We start from the raw sequence: 19,009 nt of genomic DNA, 5'->3' as shown, positions 1-19,009 counted from the left end.
ATTGTGAGAAATTGTTACTCAGCCACAGACTCTTGACTCACAGTTTTAGAGCAAGATAAATTTAAGTCTTCTCCACATCCCAGCTTGGCAAACCCAAATGGTCAATGTGTCCCTCACTGAGATTGCTCCACGGGCTCCAGAGGCAGTAGGAGGCAGTAGTAGCCATCTGCCTGGACAAAGTATGGGAGTTTGACTTGGCATGTTGTTTTGAGAGCTGTTGTTTTGCTTAACTCTTAAAGTATCAGCTCCTTTTATGGGTCCCCCGGCTCTGGATTATTGTTCATAGCCATCCTAAAGATTAACATTGGATTTCTCTATTTTTTGGAATAGTTTCCCAAAATTACAGTTTAAAGCCTTAGTCGCTCACAGCTCCATTTTTAACCTTTTAGAGCCTTTTTGAGAAGAAACAGATTTTTTTAAAAGGATGAGTTATCTTTTGGTTGTTAGGACACAAGCTATAAATTACCTTTATTTAATTTCTTTTATGTATTTATTTTTTCTCCCAAAGCCCCAGTAGATAGTTGTATGTCATAGCTGCACATCCTTCTAGTTGCTGTATGTGGGACGCAGCCTCAGCATGGCCGGAGAAGCGGTGCGTCGGTGCACGCCCGGGATCCGAACCCCGGGCCGCCAACAGCAGAGCGCGCGCACTTAACCACTAAGCCACGGGGCCGCCCCTACCTTTATTTAATTTCAAGGTCTTTGTTTTGTTTCACTTTTTTTGAGTTTTGTGTTGTTTAGTGCAAGCCTAATAAGCTAGCCAGATTAGTTCTCTGGTGACTGCTAGAGTATTTTTTTTTTGTTGACCTGGCAGACACTGCATATGCGAAGAACAAACTGAACGGGAAATGGTATTACTTTGATGATAGCAACGTGTCCCTGGCTTCTGAGGATCAGATAGTGGTGAGTAGGCCCTGATATCTGGTTCCTCCTCTTACCTTTATGGATTAAAGCTGGGAAGAGTCTCCTGGGCTAGTTGGTTATTTAGTCATCTTTATGTGACAGTGGGAGCTAGGTGTGGTAGAGAAAGAGTTGGCTGCCATTCCTTCCGGGATCCTTCCTAAAGAAGCAGCTCGACTCTCCTCATGATTCTGTCACAGGGCACCTGCCTTTCCCCACTTCCTGGGCAGGGTCAGCCGAAGCTAGCCTCAGGTGGAAGGGCCTTCATGGTCACCTGTGTGTGTGGATGCACAGGGCAAGATGGCAGATCCCTGAGAGTGGTATGTTTTTGAACAGTGAGAGAAAAGCTGGGGGAGATAAGTGATTTTTCCAACCGGTGAATAGACTTTTCCCCTCTTGTGTTTTAGACGAAAGCAGCTTATGTGCTGTTTTACCAGCGTCGAGATGATGAGTTTTATAAGACACCTTCACTCATCAGTTTTCCTGGATCCTCTGATGGAGGGACGAGACCAAGCAGCTCACAGCAGGGCATGGGGGAGGATGAGGCTTGCAGCATGGACACCAACTGATGCTGCCTCAGTGACCCTGCCACCCCACAGCACCAGTGTAATCCCCCAGAATATCTTTAACACTCTGACGACTACTAGTGTTCGGCCTAAAAACCAGATGATGAAATTCCCTTCATTTATGAGAAGGAAAAAAAAGACCCTATTTGCTCAGAAGGGTTATGTCAAGAGGCTGAATTATTTTTCTTTTTACACAGGTGGTGAGAAATTTCTTTAAAACCTGTGGAGCTGCAAAGTGGGGGTCGGGAGGGTGGGTGCACAATGGAGTATGTCTGATGAAAGCATAGAGAGGAACACACTGTAATTGATTATGGGGCAGCCAGGAAGACCTGCTGCAGACTGCCCTGAGTTCCTGGATTTCTGATTCTGGTGCCGATTACTGGTCACCCCAGTAGTCTGCCTACAGTAAACCAAGCCTCAAGTAAACTTGATGCCCCCTTCTCCCTTACTGTGTACTGGGATGGGTTTATAATTCCCTAAAAATTAGCCACTGAAGCCCATTTCTGTTTCCTTTTGTGTTGTCTTGGAGTTTCCAGCTTTTCTTCTCCCTAATGAAATGAAGATATTTGGTGTTGGGGTCTCCTGTCTCTGTCTCCTGTGGAACCTAGCAGTTCTGTTATGTCCTGCACTGTCCTCGATGAATTGAGACAGTTGGATACTGTGTGGAACTTTAGTTAGATATCACTTAAAAGAAGTCGGTACACAAAACTGCTGGGTATCGTGTCCAATCCAGTCATTTCCATGTTGGTTTGAGAATGGGAACCTTCTTGGGAGTTTGTGAGGCCTGGAAAGGGTTCCTGCCCCTTCACCCGGAGAGACCACCCCACTCTGCTCTCCTCACCCTGCCAAGGCCGCGCGGGTCACCCCCTCCCCACCCCTCTCCACAGTGAGGCGCGAGCCCGCGGTCCCTGCCGCCTCCCTCCACGTCCGGGGCCCTTGCTTCCCCTGCGGGCTGCGGTCCGTGTATATTTAAAGAACATGGCCGTCCGGGCTTTTTTTGTCTGACCTTTAACCTGAGCCGTGGAGGCCGGGGCAGCTGGTCTCGGGCACGCGCCATCGATCATTAGGGGCGCGTGTGGCGACCGTTGGCGGGGCTGGCGGTGTGTCTGCGCTGCTTGGTGAGGACGCGGCTGCGTACCTTCTGCCCGAGGGCTGGCCGCGGGGTGCGGGGTGGGGTCGGCTCAGGCGTCCTGAGAGCCAAGAGGGAGCCGCGGGATGAACTGGCCGGCGGCCGGGCGGCAGGCGTGGGCGGGTCGGGAGCTGGGGGAGGCGGGGCCGGGGCTCCTGCTCGGTCGCCAGTTCCCCTTGGAGAAGTGCGGGCTACCTCCGCCCATACGGGGAGGGCAGCGCCTGGAGTATGGGTTTCCCTGCTCTCTGGCCCGTAGCCTGGATCAAGCACAAGGAAATCGTGGCAAATACCCTATTCGGAGTGGTTTACAATCTCATCCACAACATTCTCTTGTGCATTTCCAATGTATTACATAATAGAGACATGGTCGCTTTTAGGGGAAATGTCTGAAAAATTGAGAAGATGCAGAAAGGAGCTGACTGCAGCCATTGACCGGGCCTTTGAAGGAGTCAGTCATTCCCAGGAGTGCTCAGGCCGGCCGAGGCTGGAGCTGGACGCAGCGCCATCTTCCTTCCACCTCCCTGTGCACGGGCTTCTCTGCGGGAGGCACGCGCTTGCAACCTGCTCCCCTGCTGCTCCTTTTGCTCCTGTCCCGTGTGTCTCTGAGAATGAGAGCCCTGCCTTTGCACCAAACCATGCCCCAATGAATGCAAAGACACATGCTTTATGCCCCAAAAGAAAACCTCTGACCAGCAAGGAAAACGTATTGATGCATTCCTCCATTTTGACACCTGAGAGAGAGTTTTGGAGAGCGCCAGGAGATGGGGAGAACTGGAGAAAAGATGGTCTAAGGTGATTCCAATTTAATAGTTTATAATTTTATTTATTTATTTATTTTTCCCCCAAAGCCCCAGTAGGTAGTTGTATGTCATAGCTGCGCATCCTTCTAGTTGCTGTATGTGGGACGCAGCCTCAGCATGGCCGGAGAAGCGGTGCGTTGGTGTGCGCCCGGGATCTGAACCGGGGCTGCCAGTAGTGGAGCACGCGCACTTAACCGCTAAGCCCCTGGGCCAGCCACCAAAGGGGTCGATTTTTAAAGTCACCTTATTTTTTATGCTGTAAAAACAAAAAGCTTAATTCAGGTGTCCTTTGCCCATACTGGGGAGAGGCTGAATGGATGACTGGGCCCTACTTCCTGGCTTCATCTTTGCATCTGCTCCCCTCTGCCCTAGACCTTTCTAGACTATCCCTGGATTAAGATCTCCCCCAGACTTTTTCTTCTCCCGGGTAGCTGCAAACTGCCTGGTCCTAGGCACCTTGATTTGGAGCAAGGATGACCATGTGTGATGAAACTTCAAGGTCGTGCCATCTTGGCTGTCCTGTAGGCAGAGAATGAAGAAGCCGTTTAATTGGTTCAATTCTACAAATATTTATTCTGGTATTCATAGACGTTAATGCACAATCTGTGATGCTCATGAGTCATTATGATGAGGCTATTAGTCAATTTCACTGATTTAGAAGTTTCCAATTGTCCTCTAATCACAGCATAAATGACAATTTAATGTTACCAGTAAGTTTTTGTATTTAAGATTATCTAACACTGAGTTCCCCTCCAAATATTTTCTTGACAAAGGATCTAATTTTGCACCTTTTTTTTTTTCACCCGGGAGCTGCAGGAAAGATATGGAGAAAGATTTGAAGGTTGACTCAAACATGCCACTCAGCAGTTCTAGCCAAGAGGTCACAAAGGATCTGCTTGATATGATCGGTGAGTACAGAGAGCAGATGGGTCCTTCACGCATGCCCCTGAGTCAACACATTTCTCATAAAAAAAAAAAAAACACACTCTCTTATTTCTTTCTTATTTCTGATCCATTTCCTTGGTAGATTTGTTTTGCTCACAGCAGACTCTGTGCATAGAGCCCTCGTAGAGCTGATAGCCTGGTGCAGTCACACGTCAATCAGATCATTTCATTGTTGTCTAGTTAGAGTGGAAGCATGGCACAGCGTCCCCTGGGACTTGGTGGTTGAGCTTAGATCTGAAGGAAACAGGACATAAGCAAAGATGGATGGGAAGTAGTCCAACTGAGGTGGGTAGTACAAGATTAGAAGAAAAGTCAGAAACCAAAAGCCCCCTTATTATTCTACCACCCAGAGAAAGCTGCTGTGAACATAGTACTGTACATCCTGTTAGACATTTTTTTCTGCACACACAGCTGTATATTCTCTGTTAACTACGTGTGCCCTATTTTTAAGTGACTCACACTATACGGTGGATAAAGTTCCTAGATAAGGGATACTGCCTGGCTCTGGAAGGGCCTCCAGGCTATGGGGGATGAAGGGGAGGCCTGGTGAGGGGAGGTACTCACCTTAGGCCACAAAGCAAGACCTCTGCCAGCCCACTATTTTAGTGGACTGAGTCTCCTCCAGGAGTCTCTGGAGGTGAACTAAAGTCATTATTGCCTCTGCTCACCATCTTCCACAGCCCTTGCCAGTGACAGGCGGCATTTTGATTACCCTAAAGACTCAGTTTTTTTCACACTATGTCGTGCCTGCAGGTCAGGATATTCCCTGAGCTCCAGGACAAGCATGTGCATCTCTATCTTCTCACTTACGCCTTCCTTGGGAACTGCCAGATAGTTGGGGGTCGATAAATGCCGGAGCTAGAAAGGAGGGCAGCAAGCCCACCTTAACATTTGGCACTCACTGCCTTCCCCGGGGAGGGATGCCCAGCCTTGCACAATCCTAGAAGAGTGGTCACCCATTTGTGGGTTTTAACTTGTGCCTGAAATGTCTTCAGAAACCTCTCACTGGAATTGTAATGCTGAATGTTCTTATTTTTAAGACCATACAAGCATCCGAACTATTGAAGAATTGGCTGGAAAATTAGAATTTGAAAACGAGTTCAACCGCGTGTGTGGTCACTGCGAAGATTCACCCTTCAAGGAGGAAGCCTGGGCTCTACTCTTGGACGAGAGCCCTCAGAAGGCCTCAGATGCTGACCCTGGCCGCCTCAAGCAGGCTTTTGATGATCACAATATCGTTGAGACTGTTCTGGACATGGAAGAGGATTACAATTTAATGACCTCTTTTAAATACCAAATTGAGTAAGGACAGTAGACTTTGATTCTTTGCAGCAGGAGGCTGACGTTAAGGTGTCTGTGCAGAAGCAGTCACAGTTGTCATCAGGGGCCATAGTTTTCAAAGAGTTAGCAGAATCTGAATTACTACACCCCCCTTTGACTTACAGTTGTGTCCTTTTTTGAGCTGAGAGCCCAGTTTTTTTATACTGTTGCTTTGAAATGTTTCTTACTGTAGATTTTTTTTTACTTTTCTTCACATCTTGAATGCATTTCTTTGATTTATGTTCAATATACCCAGTACCCAAGACAGGTGCAGTTTGTGGGTCTCTGCTCTGCCTCTTGGTGTTCTTTTCCGTGGGCCCCTGAAGAAGTACCAGAGCCACAACCAAGGTGGGCTTTGTGTACCCTCTGGGACCAGCCCATCCCAAGCCAGCTCAGCCCGCACGGAGGAACTAGGATCAAAATGGACCTTGGCCCCAGGCCCTCTGCCACCCTTGCATACTTTGCTCTCCTTATACACTTAGCACACAGGGCTGCCTGTTCCCTACATGAGCCCCATGCCCTCCTCATGTCCAAACCAACCTCCCTCAATTCCCCCATCCCTGCCCCTGCCCGACTCAGAAGCCTCTGCAGAAGCCTCCTGGTTGTGTCAGAGGGGCTGGCAGCATCCCTGGTCCCCTCCTCACAGGACATTCCCATGAGGCCTCCCATCACCCACCCCGCATCAGACACCTGGGTCTCAGCTGAGGGGGAATGGGGAGGGAAGGGTAAGCACAGGTCCTGCCCATCCACCTTCATGCCTGAGCTTTACCCATCCCACCCCAGGACTGGAGATGCTGGAGGCCATAGGTGGTTCCCAGGGCAGTAATCCTGCTGCAGCAAGATGGGCAGGGAGTGAAGGAGGGGCCAGGCCACTGCCCTCCTGAGGTCAGCATGGCAGCAAAAGCTTGGCAGGGCTGGCTCCAGTCCCACCCCTGGAAAGAAAGGACATCATCAGAAAATATTTGGACAAATTTCTCAAAATCATGATGTTCTTTTAGAAAACCTAATAAGCTGTTAGGCAAGGTTCAGTGCCTTCCAGAAACAGTCTCAGGGAAGTGCCTGCCTCCTAGGCTCATAGGAGAGGACAGGAGTGGGGAGGCTGGCATGGGGGCTGCTTGTAAGACCCAAAGCCCAAATGCACCAAAGAGCCAGGGAAGAAGGCCCAGTGGCCGAGGGGCCCCCTTGCCAGACCATCTTTTAGGCTAGTGACCTCAGCCTAGGGCAGGCTGCGGAGCTGGTGACACCCCTTCACCACAGGCCTGGCGGTTCCTCTGGGCTTACAGGTGGACACCACATACCCACTCCTTAGTGGAGCGAGGCTGGGCACTTGCCCACACCCTGAGAATTAGCCCTGGCCACTTTGGAATGGGCCTCCCCTGCAGGTGCAGCCACCTCCACCGCCCTGCCTGGGGCAGAGGGTAGGACAAGACTCAGCAGAGGCTCCTCCCAGGCCACCTGACACTCAGTCCCTGCAGGTGGCTGCACCCTCAATAAGTACTCACAGCGTGGGGAGTTGGGGGCCAATTTGTTCTGCCTGAGCAGGAAGGACAGGAGCAAATGAAAAGAAATGCTCACAGCATCCTCGGCTGCCCTGTTCAGCTGGAGAATGGGCTGTCTGGATGGAGAGACGTCAGGCTACTTGATATCCAAAAAAACAGATCTCAGAACAGTATGTTCCAAATATGTGTTGATGTGAGTACTCTCCCAAAGAGGAGGTGGAGCTTAATCCCCATCCCCCCAACCCCTATCCCATCACCACCCCTTGAGGGTGAGCTAGACTTAGTGACTTGCTTCCAAGGAATAGAGTAGGGAAGAGGAAAAATATATTTACATGGAGAAGGCTGGCAGACCCCACTTAACCAAGTGATGAAGGTGAACATCACCATGATGGTGTGTGGTTGTCATCCACCCTGATAGGAGGCGATGAGAAGGGCGCTCCACCTGTGTGGTGTTCTTACCAAAAACCCACATCCCCAGTCTAGTTATGAGACAGATGTCAGACAAACTCAGATTAGGGGACATTCTACAGGATCCCTGGCCAGTACTCAAGACCGTCAAGGTCGTGAAAAACAAGGAAGGACTCAAAAATTGTGACAGTCCCGTGGAGACTAAGGAGACACGATAACTAAACGCAGTGTGGTATCCTGGATTGCATCCTGGAACAGAAAGAGGACATTAATGGAAAAACTGATGAAATCTAAATAAAGGCTGGAGTTCAATTAATGTCAATGTATTTATGTTAGTTTCTTAGTTTTGACAAATATGCCACAGTTATGTAGAGATGTTAACATTTGGGGAAGCTGGGTGAAAGGTATATACAAACTCACTATCTTTGCAACTTCCCTGTAAATCTAAAGTTATTCCAAAATTTAAAATGTATTTTTTAAGATATACAGTTGATCCCAAGTTTGTGCAAATGTGTGTATGAACACACATGTGCAGAAATTGTTATGGAGGGGACAAGGGGGTGTTTTAGTCTTTTTTTCTTCTTATCTGTATTTTCTAATTTATCTGCAGTGGACATGTAGCACTTCTGTAGAAAGATGAGATTAAAGTTGTTTTTTTTATTTTTATTTATATATTTTTTAAAAGGGTAGAATTAATATTTTATTGTCACTTATACTCAGATGGTAGTTGGGTATATAGTCTTCATACTTGATCTTTCCTTTTTGTAAATAAAAAAAATTCCAAGTTTTAAATAGCTGATGGCTGGCCATGTTTTCAGAAAACATGATTAGATTAATTCATTAATGGTGGCTTCAAGTTTTTCCTTATTAGCTCCAGAAAATTCACCCACCTTTTGTCCCTTTTTAAAAAACTGGAAGGTTGGATGCGTTTGACTTCACACTCTGAAGCAACATCCTAATAGTCATCCACATCTACTTAAGGAACACCACATTGGAATACTTTTCAGAAAGGGAATGAAAGAAAAGCTTGATCATTTTGCAAGGCCCACACCAGGTGGCTGAGAATTCGACTACTATGAGTTTTTCTCCTGCAGCTTTCAAGGCTTCCTGAAAAGCATACTTGCTCTCCATCTGCTTCACCATTTTGGAGACTGGAGTCTGACGAGCAACCATAAGAAGTGATGGTAGTGGATCCAAAGTGACGGATGAGCTTAAAGTTGTTTTTTTAAAAGCTCACATCTCCGCCAACAAGCCTTGGGCATCCCTCACCGGGCACCTGCCCAGAGGTGAACTTCACATTTTCCAGGAACTAGGGCAGAGCTCAGGGCTCTCAATGGGAGGGCTCAGCAGGATCCTGACAAGGGGGTCACCCTTCCCTGAGGGTGCTGGATCCTCAGGGGCTGGAAGCTCTAGGTCTCACAGAGCTGTTTCTTAGAACTCAATTCGTGTTCCCAAGAGGGGCTTTGTAGAGGGAGCAGCTGCTGGGCTTCTAGCCCTAATCCTAGAAGACTGAAAGGAGAGGATTTTTGTCTGCCTGGGGTGGAGACTGTGGCCCTTGGGAAGGAAGGCAGAGCATGGGGTAGGGGTGGGGTGGGAAGGAGCGTTCAGGCTCTCCCTGGCCAGAAGGACAGTTATACCTCTGTTTTAGCAAAGCCTTTACATGAAAATTCAGATTTACCAAAGAGGTAATTCATCCTGGAATCCTTGAATGAGGAGTTTTCCTCACTGTAGAAACACAGCTGTTCAGTAAAGCAGGTAAGCCCTGAGCCTCTGGCATGCCAGTCCCAGATTAGCAGAGGTGGCCTTCTACTCCTGGTGACATCTACTCCTGTCTCTGCATCCCTGGCTCCCTGAGGTGCCCCAAGGAGACCTTCCTGCCTTTGTCCTCTGCTTCAGTACAGCAGGCAAATGTGTGCTTGTCTGCACAGAGCGGGGTTTTGGGGAGTGGGTCTCCAGGGATTTAGGTGGAGGGGGAACAGGAGCCTAGAACATTTATTTTAATAAAACTTCGTCAGGTTTGCAGGGAGCTGGGACCAGAGACTTCTTGGGGAGACACGGATAGTCATATTTGAGAAACTGAAAATGTTTTACGTCATTCTGTCCTCTCCCCTGCAGTTCATCTTGGCAAGCCAAACAATCACTGAATTGTTTCCGTGGAAACACCAAACTTCGATTTGGATTAGCAGAATCAAAATAGAAACAAGACAGCTTCAAGAATAAATAGGAGCTTTGGAACCTGCTAGTAGCAAACTGCAAATTCAAGCCCCAGCACAAGGCATGTATGATGTTGGGCCATCCAGCCCCATAAGGAGAGATTTCCAGGTCCCCTGGCTGCATCCCACTGGTGTCGATGCCAGAGCCACTGGGAACCAGCTCTGTATGCAGACTGGTGGACTTTTTAACAATACTTAAGGCAGGAGGTCATCTGTAGAAGGTCCCAGGAGAGGGTGGGGGGTTGGAGGGGAAGACTGAGGAAGAAGGGACAGGAAAAAGCAGAGAGATGAGTGAATGGCCGAGTGAAGGTCCAGCAAGGAGCAGAGGGCGGCAGCGAGGCCTGAGAGTAGAGCAACAATTCTTTCAAAAGGACAATTCGAGGTTGGCCGTGGGCTGGAAACGCTGATCCTGCCCTCAGCCCCATCCAGATTGCGATGTTCCCCACATTCCCGGACATGGCTATCTAGCCACATGGGTCTAGACTAGAGTATGAACTCTTGCCAGGTGAGCTCTAGGGACACTTCTGGTTAGTATGCCTCTGCCTCTGTATGGCTCCAGCCAGCACTATCAGGCACTGAGGCCCAGCTTCTTATCTCTGGGTCTCAGGGTTCCCCTCCCTCTGCCTCCTGCTCCCCTCACCAGGGGATTAGGGAAGCCACTTCCTGGCCCACTGGCCCTGGCTCCTTGGCATTCTCCCAGATCCTCCACTTGCAATCCCAGAGAAAACTCCAAGGGGATCAGGAGACCAGGAGGAAGGAGACAGACAACCTGGGAGCCTGTGCCCCTCACCTTGGCACCCAGAGATGTGCCAATAGGGCAGCAACACCATCCTGCCACTGGAGGAGTTGTGAACGGTTAATGATCAAAGAAACTGATAAAAAGGATTTGCAAAAGAGGTCTAATTCAGGCCAATCTCCCTCCTCCTTAATGGCCAGGCCAGGGGCTCACCTGGTACCAGAGTGGTACCTCCTCTAACTGAGGCACAAGACATTTAATATGGCAGTGAAGACCAGTGATCAAGGCATGCAAACAAGGGAGGCCACTGTAACTGATTATGGATAATTATTGAAAAGGCTGTCATCCCGAGACTATCTGAGGCTCTGGCAATTTACTGTTTCCCTGGAGTATGTGGGAGAACATTAATATTTTATGTTCCAGCTAAATAAATATTTATAGAAAGAACGAAGTTTTACTCAGGAAATCGACTTGACAATGGATCCCAGCCCTAATGAGGAAGGACTCTGTGCTAGACCAGCTGGAAAATGCCTGATTTAATGAAGTGTTTTGGCCTAAGGCCTGGCGTGAAAAAATTTTCAAAGCTGCTCAGCCCTTACAGAAAGCAACTGTCTTTTTGAGGGCAGAAAGATTGTTGTTTTCTGGGCACTTTGGGTGGAGAGGGGTTACTGGGAGCTGGCCTGGGAGAGAGAAGTGGGCATCTTGCAGGAGACCCCACATCAGAAGCCCTTTGGAGCTTCTGAGGCAAAACATAAAAAAGGGAAGTTGCAAAGGAGTACTAGAGAGACCAGACTTTCAGGATAGAGCTGCAAGGAGCTGTTAGAATGATGAGCAAGCAATCCCTGCCCTCAATACATATTTATTAAGTGTCTACTAGTGTCAGACACTCTCCTGGATGCTGAAGATACAGCAGGGACGAGGCAGATGCTGCTCTTACTTCTGGAGTTTATATTCCACTGGGCAAGGTGGGTAAAACATAAGTATACGCATTAGCACATATTTCAGATGGAGCTGTATGAGAAAATTAATACAGGGTAACAGGATTGACAGTGAGTAGGCAGAGCTCCTTCAGAAGACGAGAGTTTAGGAAAAAGCCTCTGTAGGTGACATTTAAATTGATACCCGAATGTTAAGACAATTAGGTGCTGCAGCTGACTTGATTTCCATCCTCAGACAGCTGGAGTTGTATCAGAGGGAGGCACCCCTACGTGGCTCTCCAGGCCCTAGGCCAATAAACCTCCCACATCCGCCCTGTGTAGCCACTTACATCTCTGTCAGCATCTGAAGAGCCAAAAATGTTGCGTGCTCCAGGGATGTGCCTGGGCTATGTCACGCTCACCAAATCTGGCAGGAACACAGTAGTTAAAAAGAAAAAAAGCCTTAAGAATAAAATAAGAAACAGAATATCCTTTCCTGATGATTGCCAGAGACAGGCAGTGTAATTTTAATTAACCCAGCCTTGTTAGGAGATAAATTTACTGCTCATTCTACAAAAAAACCCAGCTCATGGAACACTGAGTCACTCTGACCTTTGACTTCATTACCCAAAATAAAATACTTCTGAAGAAATACAGGATTTCATAACTCACAGCAGAATCAAAGAACAGAGGGTCCTGCTTTGGCATTTCAAAGTTGAACAGACCCTTCAATGAGAAGGCCACAGTCATAAATACTGATGGAATTCTCTCAACAGGGTCTCAACTTTGAATTAAAATTATTAAACTTTTGGGGCCGGCCCCGTGGCTTAGCGGTTGAGTGCGCGTGCGCTCTGCTGCTGGCAGTCCGGGTTCAGATCCCGGGCGCGCACCGCTTCTCCAGCCACGCTGAGGCTGCGTCCCACATATAGCAACTAGAATGATGTGCAGCTATGACATACAACTATCTACTGGGGCTTTGGGGGGAAAAAATAGATAAATAAAATCTTTAAAAAAAAAATTATTAAACTTTTCAACTTAGGGTAATAAAAGATTTCCAGATACAGACCCCTCTAGACTGCAAGCTTTATGCTAACCTCTCGACAGCCACTTTTAGTCAGTATGGGAAGGGCTGAAAGGAACCTTTTGCATGGCTGGGCTCCTTTCTCCTATGCCTTCCTTGCACAAGCAGAGAAAACCAGCAGGGAAGGCAGTGGAGGCTGGCAGAGGGCAGGGTGACCAGATATCCAGTGAGGCCCACAGGGAGAGAAGAGGCCAGGGCAGCCTCAGGCAGATCCCAAGTCTGCACTTTTCCTTGGCCTCGGAGAAGGCTGCTGCCATTCCCTGTGGCTCCCAGCTACAGGTCACAGGAGGCCCTTAGTCCAGAAACAAGAGTGCTTAGGCTGGTGCCTGGTACCCTTGCCAAAGGTGTCGCAGGCAGATTAAACTCTCCCAGACTTTTGTGGGATATACACCCCTGAAAATAAAGAATATAAAAATAATAAATCAAGAACCATAGCTTTCACTCAGAGGCCCCAATGTCATTTACTGTATTGGCTTGAAAATGGGCAAATTCTGGAAACCGTCCATCTCATGAGGATTTTTACTTTCATAGAATAAAGAAAAAGAAAAACCAGTTTGAGTAGGGTGTTGTTTAAAATTGTCTTGTGAGAAGCCTTGGGAATAAAAAGATGGTATGCATCTTATCTATTTGATTTCCTTAAGTAAACTGATGGCAGATCAGTTCAATAAACTTAATGGAAAAAAACCTGTATATTTTTAAAAGTTTTATCTTTATTTTTTGATCATTTTGTATTACAATAGAAATAGATATGTATTGCAAAAATTCAAAAACTTCAGCAAGATATAAATGGAAAGCCAAAGTCTCATATAAGCCCATGCTCTCTTCAGAAATAATACAGGGCCCACAGATGCTCTCATTAGATTTAAAAGAGTGGTTGGTTGAAAAACAGGATGGGGAGGGCCGGCCCCATGGCTTAGCGGTTAAGTGTGCACACTCCGCTGCTGGTGGCCTGGGTTCGGATCCCGGGCGCGCACCGACGCACCGCTTCTCCAGCCATGCTGAGGCCGCGTCCCACATACAGCAACTAGAAGGATGTGCAGCTATGACATACAACTATCTACTGGGGCTTTGGGGGAAAAAATAAATAAATAAAAATTAAAAAAAAAAAAAAAAGAAAAACAGGATGGGGGAAGAACAGCTAGAAAGAAGAATAGAATTGTGTGGCTTGTGAACAGTGGTGCTCTGGGCATTTGTTTGGTGCATGTCGCCTCTCTTGCATTGGCAGCTTTAACACTATTTTTCTGTTCACAAGAAGACTGATTTAGTGTGTCCTGTATTATGTCCACTGACCAAAAAATGCAAACGCTCTGGCAGCAAAACGGGATAAAAATAATAAGAAAAAAAGCCTGAGGCCTGGAAAGGTATTGGTCATGTATAGGGAATATTTTGAATACCAAAAATGTTGTGTTTAGGAGTCATGCTGCCATAGCAACAGTTTTATGAGAGCCCTTCTACTACTCAATATTGCATATGGAAGCCAGCTCTCCTTTAACCAAACACAGCACCCTCCTCCTGATGCTCCACACCCAGGCTGCTGCCTCAGCTCTCATCACCACCGTCTTCATCCGTTTCATGCCAATAAATAAAGGTGTACTTATCCCTTATGCCTTGTCATGGGCAGCATCTGGTACTCAGAATGCCGGATCTGCTCCACCCACCTGCACTAACCCCCCAGCAGGGTGTCTGACCCTGAGGGTCCCAAGCAGGCTTCAGGGACTTTCTGCTATTGGCCAACCCAAGTTTTCTATAATTTGTCTTTCTGGCTGAGACCAATAAACCATCAAGTGAAGTCACTGTGGGCTGGTCAGAAGTCATCATCGCTGCTATCAAAACCCAAGTCATAAAGCATATTCTTCCCTGGCTCCTTGCACAAAGGGGGCTCTGAACTTCCGAGGTTGAGGTCACTGAACCAGCTCATCTGGTGGTCCCCCTGGGAACTGTTAGAGAGCAGGCTGTTGTCTTGGGAAGAGTGCCTGCTGAGCTGCAAGAGGTTCCCTTGCGCTACTCTCGCTGTCTTACTAGGCATGACTGTTCTTCCCAGAGCAGGGCAGACTGGCTTTGTGGGGCTCCTGAGGCCCCATAGGTGCAGGGGCTGAGCAAGCGGTTCCTGCTGCTCCAGGGCGAGCCTTTGTGGTCCAGAAACTGGAGGCTGAGGATATTTAGAATTGAAAGCACAGGTTTTGCTTGGGGTTTGTTCTTGCTTCCTGGCTGGGAGCCTACCTCTGTGGACTTTCCTGGGCCGCTGCTTCTTGCCTTTCCCCCCTCTTTGTACAGTTCTGCCTTTCTGTCCAGTCACCAACCTTTGTTCACAAGGGTCACACGAAAACGCGCCATTGGCTTGCAATTCTTGGCAGGTGTTCTTAATGCTGGTTGCAAAGTTGTTTAAATCCAGGGATATAAGCTGTGAGGTTCTTTGGGAAACGAGATCCCTGTCACCAGGAACCTTGTGGCCCTGAATGCCAGAGCTGTGGTTCTCAGAGCCTGTTTTTGTAATAGCCCAATTCTTGCAGTTAGTCTGTACCGCCTTGTCCTTTACTGCCCTGTTTCTTTTGCCTGTTCCAACTGCCAGCAGCGCAGCCTCTTCTTGGAGAGCATCACTCTTTGCTCCGTCACCCCAGACACCAAACTCCCCAGGCTGCAGGGAGCCCATATTGAGATTCCGTGTAGCAGGGAGGGCCTGGGCCTGCCACATAACTGGTTCCTCAGAGGCATATTTGTCCTGCCTGGTGAAATTGAGTCTCTGGGCCAGAGGTGGTGAGGTCTGGGAAGTGCTGTCTTTCACATGCCTGGGTACCTGAGGGACAGAGATCAATCTCTTCAGCTCTGCTAGGACACTGGGCACATTCAGCTGGCCTAGCTGCTCACACAGCTGCTGGAAGTCCTTATTCTGCTGGGCAACTAAAACTTCAAGGTGCTTTAGGTTGGACTTCATTTCTGTAAACTCTGCTTGTCTCTAGGGAAAGGCAGGGAGAAAGAAGAGTTATGGACAGTATGCACAATAAAACATGTGAACAAACCAAAGGATGTGCCAGCAGAACCAAAGCTTGTCCCTTGCTGGGCACTCTATAGGAGAAGCATGGCTACACTCTGGACCAGGGCCCCCAGGGTCCACATCATGCTGGAGAACCTTGGGGAAGGAAGCTGGCCTCTACCCTGGCCAGTTACCAAGGGGCCTGGGCTGGCCTCTGTTCTTGGCTGAAAATTTGCAACTTTAAAGGTATCTTTCTGGGTCTTAGTGGCAAAGCCAAAAAGACACTCGAGGAAAGGGGTCAGGGTTTACACTTACAGCTTCAAGTCTCTTCTGCATCTCAAGGATGGCCTGCTCCATGTTGCCTTTATCCTGCACTGTTTCCAACACCAGATCACTCTGGGCCTGCGCAGTCTCTTGCACTAAATACAAAACAATGAAAATTCACCCTATGGAGACCACGGTATGCCCTACCCTGCCCAGACCACAATGGTGGAGAGGGAGGAGCTGGAACCTTGCATTGGCCACCTGAGCTTGCTCTGCTGGTGCCCAGAACTCTATCCGCCCAGATCAGCTTTGGTGAAGAGAGGAAGCCAGAGCAGGGTGGTTCCTCCATTGTCTCTTCTTCCTTCCCTCCCTGAGAACATCCTAGCCAGGGCAGACTCAACCTCAACCCCCTGCTAGAGACCCTGAAACCTGCTGCCCAAATGACAGCACCAACCTCCTCCTTGGCCTACCTTTTTGGCCCTGTCATTAGTGATCTTTCTAGAATGTAGATATCATCATGCCACCTCTGAAACCTTCACTGAAACTTGCAATGGCACCCCACTGGCCACTGCATGAAGTCCAAATCTTTAAATTGGCTAACAAGACCCGGGCTCACTTCCCCTTACCCACTAGCTTCCTCCGCATCTCTGAGCTCTGTTTCCTAAGTAATCTTTCTCTCACTATCAGCCTTTGTGCGTGCTGTGCATCCCTCGACTTGGAGTACTCCTGCTTCTATCCCTGTCACTCTACCCATCCCACCTCAGTCCAACTAATTCCTATTCTTCCTTCTGCTCTCAGCAGTCACCTCCTGGAAAAATATCATTTCCTGGGCCGGCCCTGTGGCTTAGCGGTTAAGTGCACACGCTCCGCTGCTGGCGGCCCGGGTTTGGATCTTGGGCGGGCACTGACGCACCACTTCTCCAGCCGCGTCCCACACACAGCAACTAGAAGGCTGTGCAACTATGACATATAACTATCTACTGGGGCTTTGGGGGGAAAAAAATAAAATAAATTTAAAAAAATTAAAAAAAAAAAAAAGAAAGAAAGAAAAATATCATTTCCTGCCTGGCTTGGGCACTCCTTCTCTCTGCTGGTGGCACCGTGTATGTGCTCCACCATCACTTATCACCCTCCACTTATTTATCCCCTCTTTACACTTGGCCTCTAATGGGCTTGGTGACCTGAGGGCTAACCACTTAGTACTGATATTGATTCCTCTCTTTTGCATGGGGAGATTTTACACACACACGCACACATTTATTTAATAACACATTGTGGCGTGGTTATTGCCATCCTCTTGCTAAACTACAGGTGATGTGAAGATGCTCTTATATTTATTCAACAAATACTTAATGAACATCTGCTATATGTGAGGTAATGGGCCAGGTGCTCCGGATATGACAGTGATCAAGATGAATAAATCCCTCTTGAAATTACAATTAAATAAGGAAAACAGGTAGTTAATGAGTAATTATACAAAGAACTATTTATAGATGTAATTTCTAGAAGCTCTAAAGAAAAAGTATAGTGAGGTTGAGACCATGTAACAGGCAGATCTAGTCCAATCTCAAGAGTGAATTAAGACTTCCCTAAGGAAGTGATATTTAGCTGAATTATCATTAACCCATGGCAGAAAGAATATTGCCAACAGAAGAAAGAGCATGTTCTCCAAAGAGGAACCATGAGATTAGCATGGATGAAGCATGGTGAGAGAGCGTAGGGTGGTTTGAGTGGAGGACACAGCCAGACAGAGGAGTATTTGGGCCATATCAAGATATGATTTACTGACACAGTTAAGCAGAGGGTTGACACGATTACATTTCCTCTTTAAAAGGAGCACTCTTCCTGCAATGCAAATGATAAACTGGAGGGGGAAAGACTGGACACAAGACCAGAAGAGAGATCAGAAATGACCCAAATAAAAACGGGGATTTGAAATCAATGGGAAAAAAAGGATTTTTCAATCATGGCATGGCGACAAACTGATCAGCTACTTACAAGATAATTAACTGAATTTCTACCACTATCCTGTTAAGAATATCAAAGCTCCACAATATGTTTTAGTTTAGAAACTATCAGAAGTTCTTTTACTTCTTATTCAGGCTTATTTCAAATGCCTGCAGAAGAGGACAAAGAATTGTAATGGCCATTTCAAAACTTCTGGCTTTTTCTACTTTGGAAAATAAAGCCTGAGCACTAAGAGGGAAAGCACAAAGAAACTATTGTAGCTTCACATACATCAGGAATAAAACACCAGATATTCTTTTTATCTTCTCATAACTACCCAAAGCTTGTTTCAAGATTCTTGACAATTTTGTTTTTCATTTTAGATTAGTAAAAGACAATTTGGCAACAAGAGTGCTTAACTCTTCACAATAAATGGGAGGAAAACCAGAGTAACAACTGGTACTTGAAAGAGAGGATAACAGACTCAAATTTAATCTTACTTGAAAACTTGTTTCAACCTGGTAGGTGCTTTGTTAGTTCCCTGTGCTCTAACTATTCTGCCTCTTTTGTCTCCTCTTATCAGCCGAGGGCAGGGATTTACCACATGGTATCTAATAAAGGTTCTTTTAAGTTCAAGTGATTTACTTCAGCGTTTCTCATTAAAATAAAACATAATTCCCTTCCTAAAAGGAGGCTTACCTTTCGGATTTCTTATATTAACATAAATTCCAGATAGATTAACAATTTTAGTGTAATTAAATAAATCATAAAAGTACAAGAAGGAAACATGGGGGAAATTGTAAACTTATAGTGAAGAAGATCTTTCTAAACAAGACATAAAACCCAGAAGCCGCTAAAAAAAAGGGGGGGGGGTGAGTTGTGTGTCCTTGTTAAGTTTATTCCTGGGTAGTTTGTCTTCCATGTTGAATTTATAAATGCCGTCTTTTTTTCCCATTACATATTTTATTAATTTCTATTACCTTACTAAATTATCTTATGGTTTTGTGGCACTTTTCTGGTTGATTATTAGAATATTAAGGAAAAAGATGAGACTCGAAAAATGTCCATCAAGAATGGAGAGGAACCCAGATAAGATATAAAGAATCAAGAAGCAGAATGGCATCTAACATCTCAACAGCCAAATTAGAATTAGAAGACAATGGAACCTTAGAAATTCTGAGGGCAAAGCATTTTCCACCTAGGATTCTATACCCACGTGGAGATAGAAGACATTTTTCAAGCATGCAATGTATCACAAAAGTTACCTCCAATATACCCCTTCTTAAAAAGCTACTGGAAGATGTGCACCACCA

The 19,009-nt window shown here is 46.9% G+C and overlaps 3 protein-coding genes and 1 pseudogene across 5 annotated transcripts in view; 2 read left to right on the top strand and 2 right to left on the bottom strand.

Annotated features, from left to right (window-relative positions):
- Positions 1-2,046, top strand: part of USP4 (ubiquitin specific peptidase 4) — a 43,669-nt gene extending 41,623 nt beyond the window's left edge. For all 3 annotated transcript variants that reach the window (XM_087430987.1, XM_004419693.3, XM_004419694.3), the window contains 2 exons: positions 815-903; positions 1,308-2,046. In XM_087430987.1, coding sequence (XP_087287113.1) covers positions 815-903; positions 1,308-1,469 — 251 coding nt within the window. In that variant the 3' untranslated portion in view covers positions 1,470-2,046. The remainder of the gene's footprint in view (positions 1-814; positions 904-1,307) is intronic.
- Positions 2,047-2,190: 144 nt separating this feature from the next.
- On the top strand, positions 2,191-9,878 carry C5H3orf62 (chromosome 5 C3orf62 homolog). The gene is made up of 4 exons (XM_014792107.2): positions 2,191-3,387; positions 4,212-4,303; positions 5,381-5,642; positions 9,683-9,878. Exons 1-4 carry the CDS (start codon positions 2,939-2,941, stop codon positions 9,762-9,764), a joined length of 885 nt encoding a protein of 294 aa, XP_014647593.1. The 5' UTR covers positions 2,191-2,938; the 3' UTR covers positions 9,765-9,878.
- Positions 8,355-8,736, bottom strand: LOC106802830 (thioredoxin pseudogene; annotated as a pseudogene).
- A 4,440-nt stretch (positions 9,879-14,318) lies between the features above and the next one.
- Positions 14,319-19,009, bottom strand: part of IHO1 (interactor of HORMAD1 1) — a 34,176-nt gene continuing 29,485 nt past the window's right edge. Inside the window, exons 6-7 of the mRNA XM_004419980.3 lie at positions 15,801-15,904; positions 14,319-15,467 (exon numbers count right to left, since the gene is read on the bottom strand). Coding sequence (XP_004420037.1) covers positions 14,319-15,467; positions 15,801-15,904 — 1,253 coding nt within the window. The remainder of the gene's footprint in view (positions 15,468-15,800; positions 15,905-19,009) is intronic.

Source organism: Ceratotherium simum, chromosome 5 (assembly GCF_057802395.1).
Source record: "Ceratotherium simum simum isolate JZ-2026a chromosome 5, ASM5780239v1, whole genome shotgun sequence".
Classification (NCBI taxonomy): domain Eukaryota; kingdom Metazoa; phylum Chordata; class Mammalia; order Perissodactyla; family Rhinocerotidae; genus Ceratotherium; species Ceratotherium simum.
Note: the sequence above shows the minus strand (reverse complement) of the source record. Positions and strands in the feature narration are given on the sequence as shown.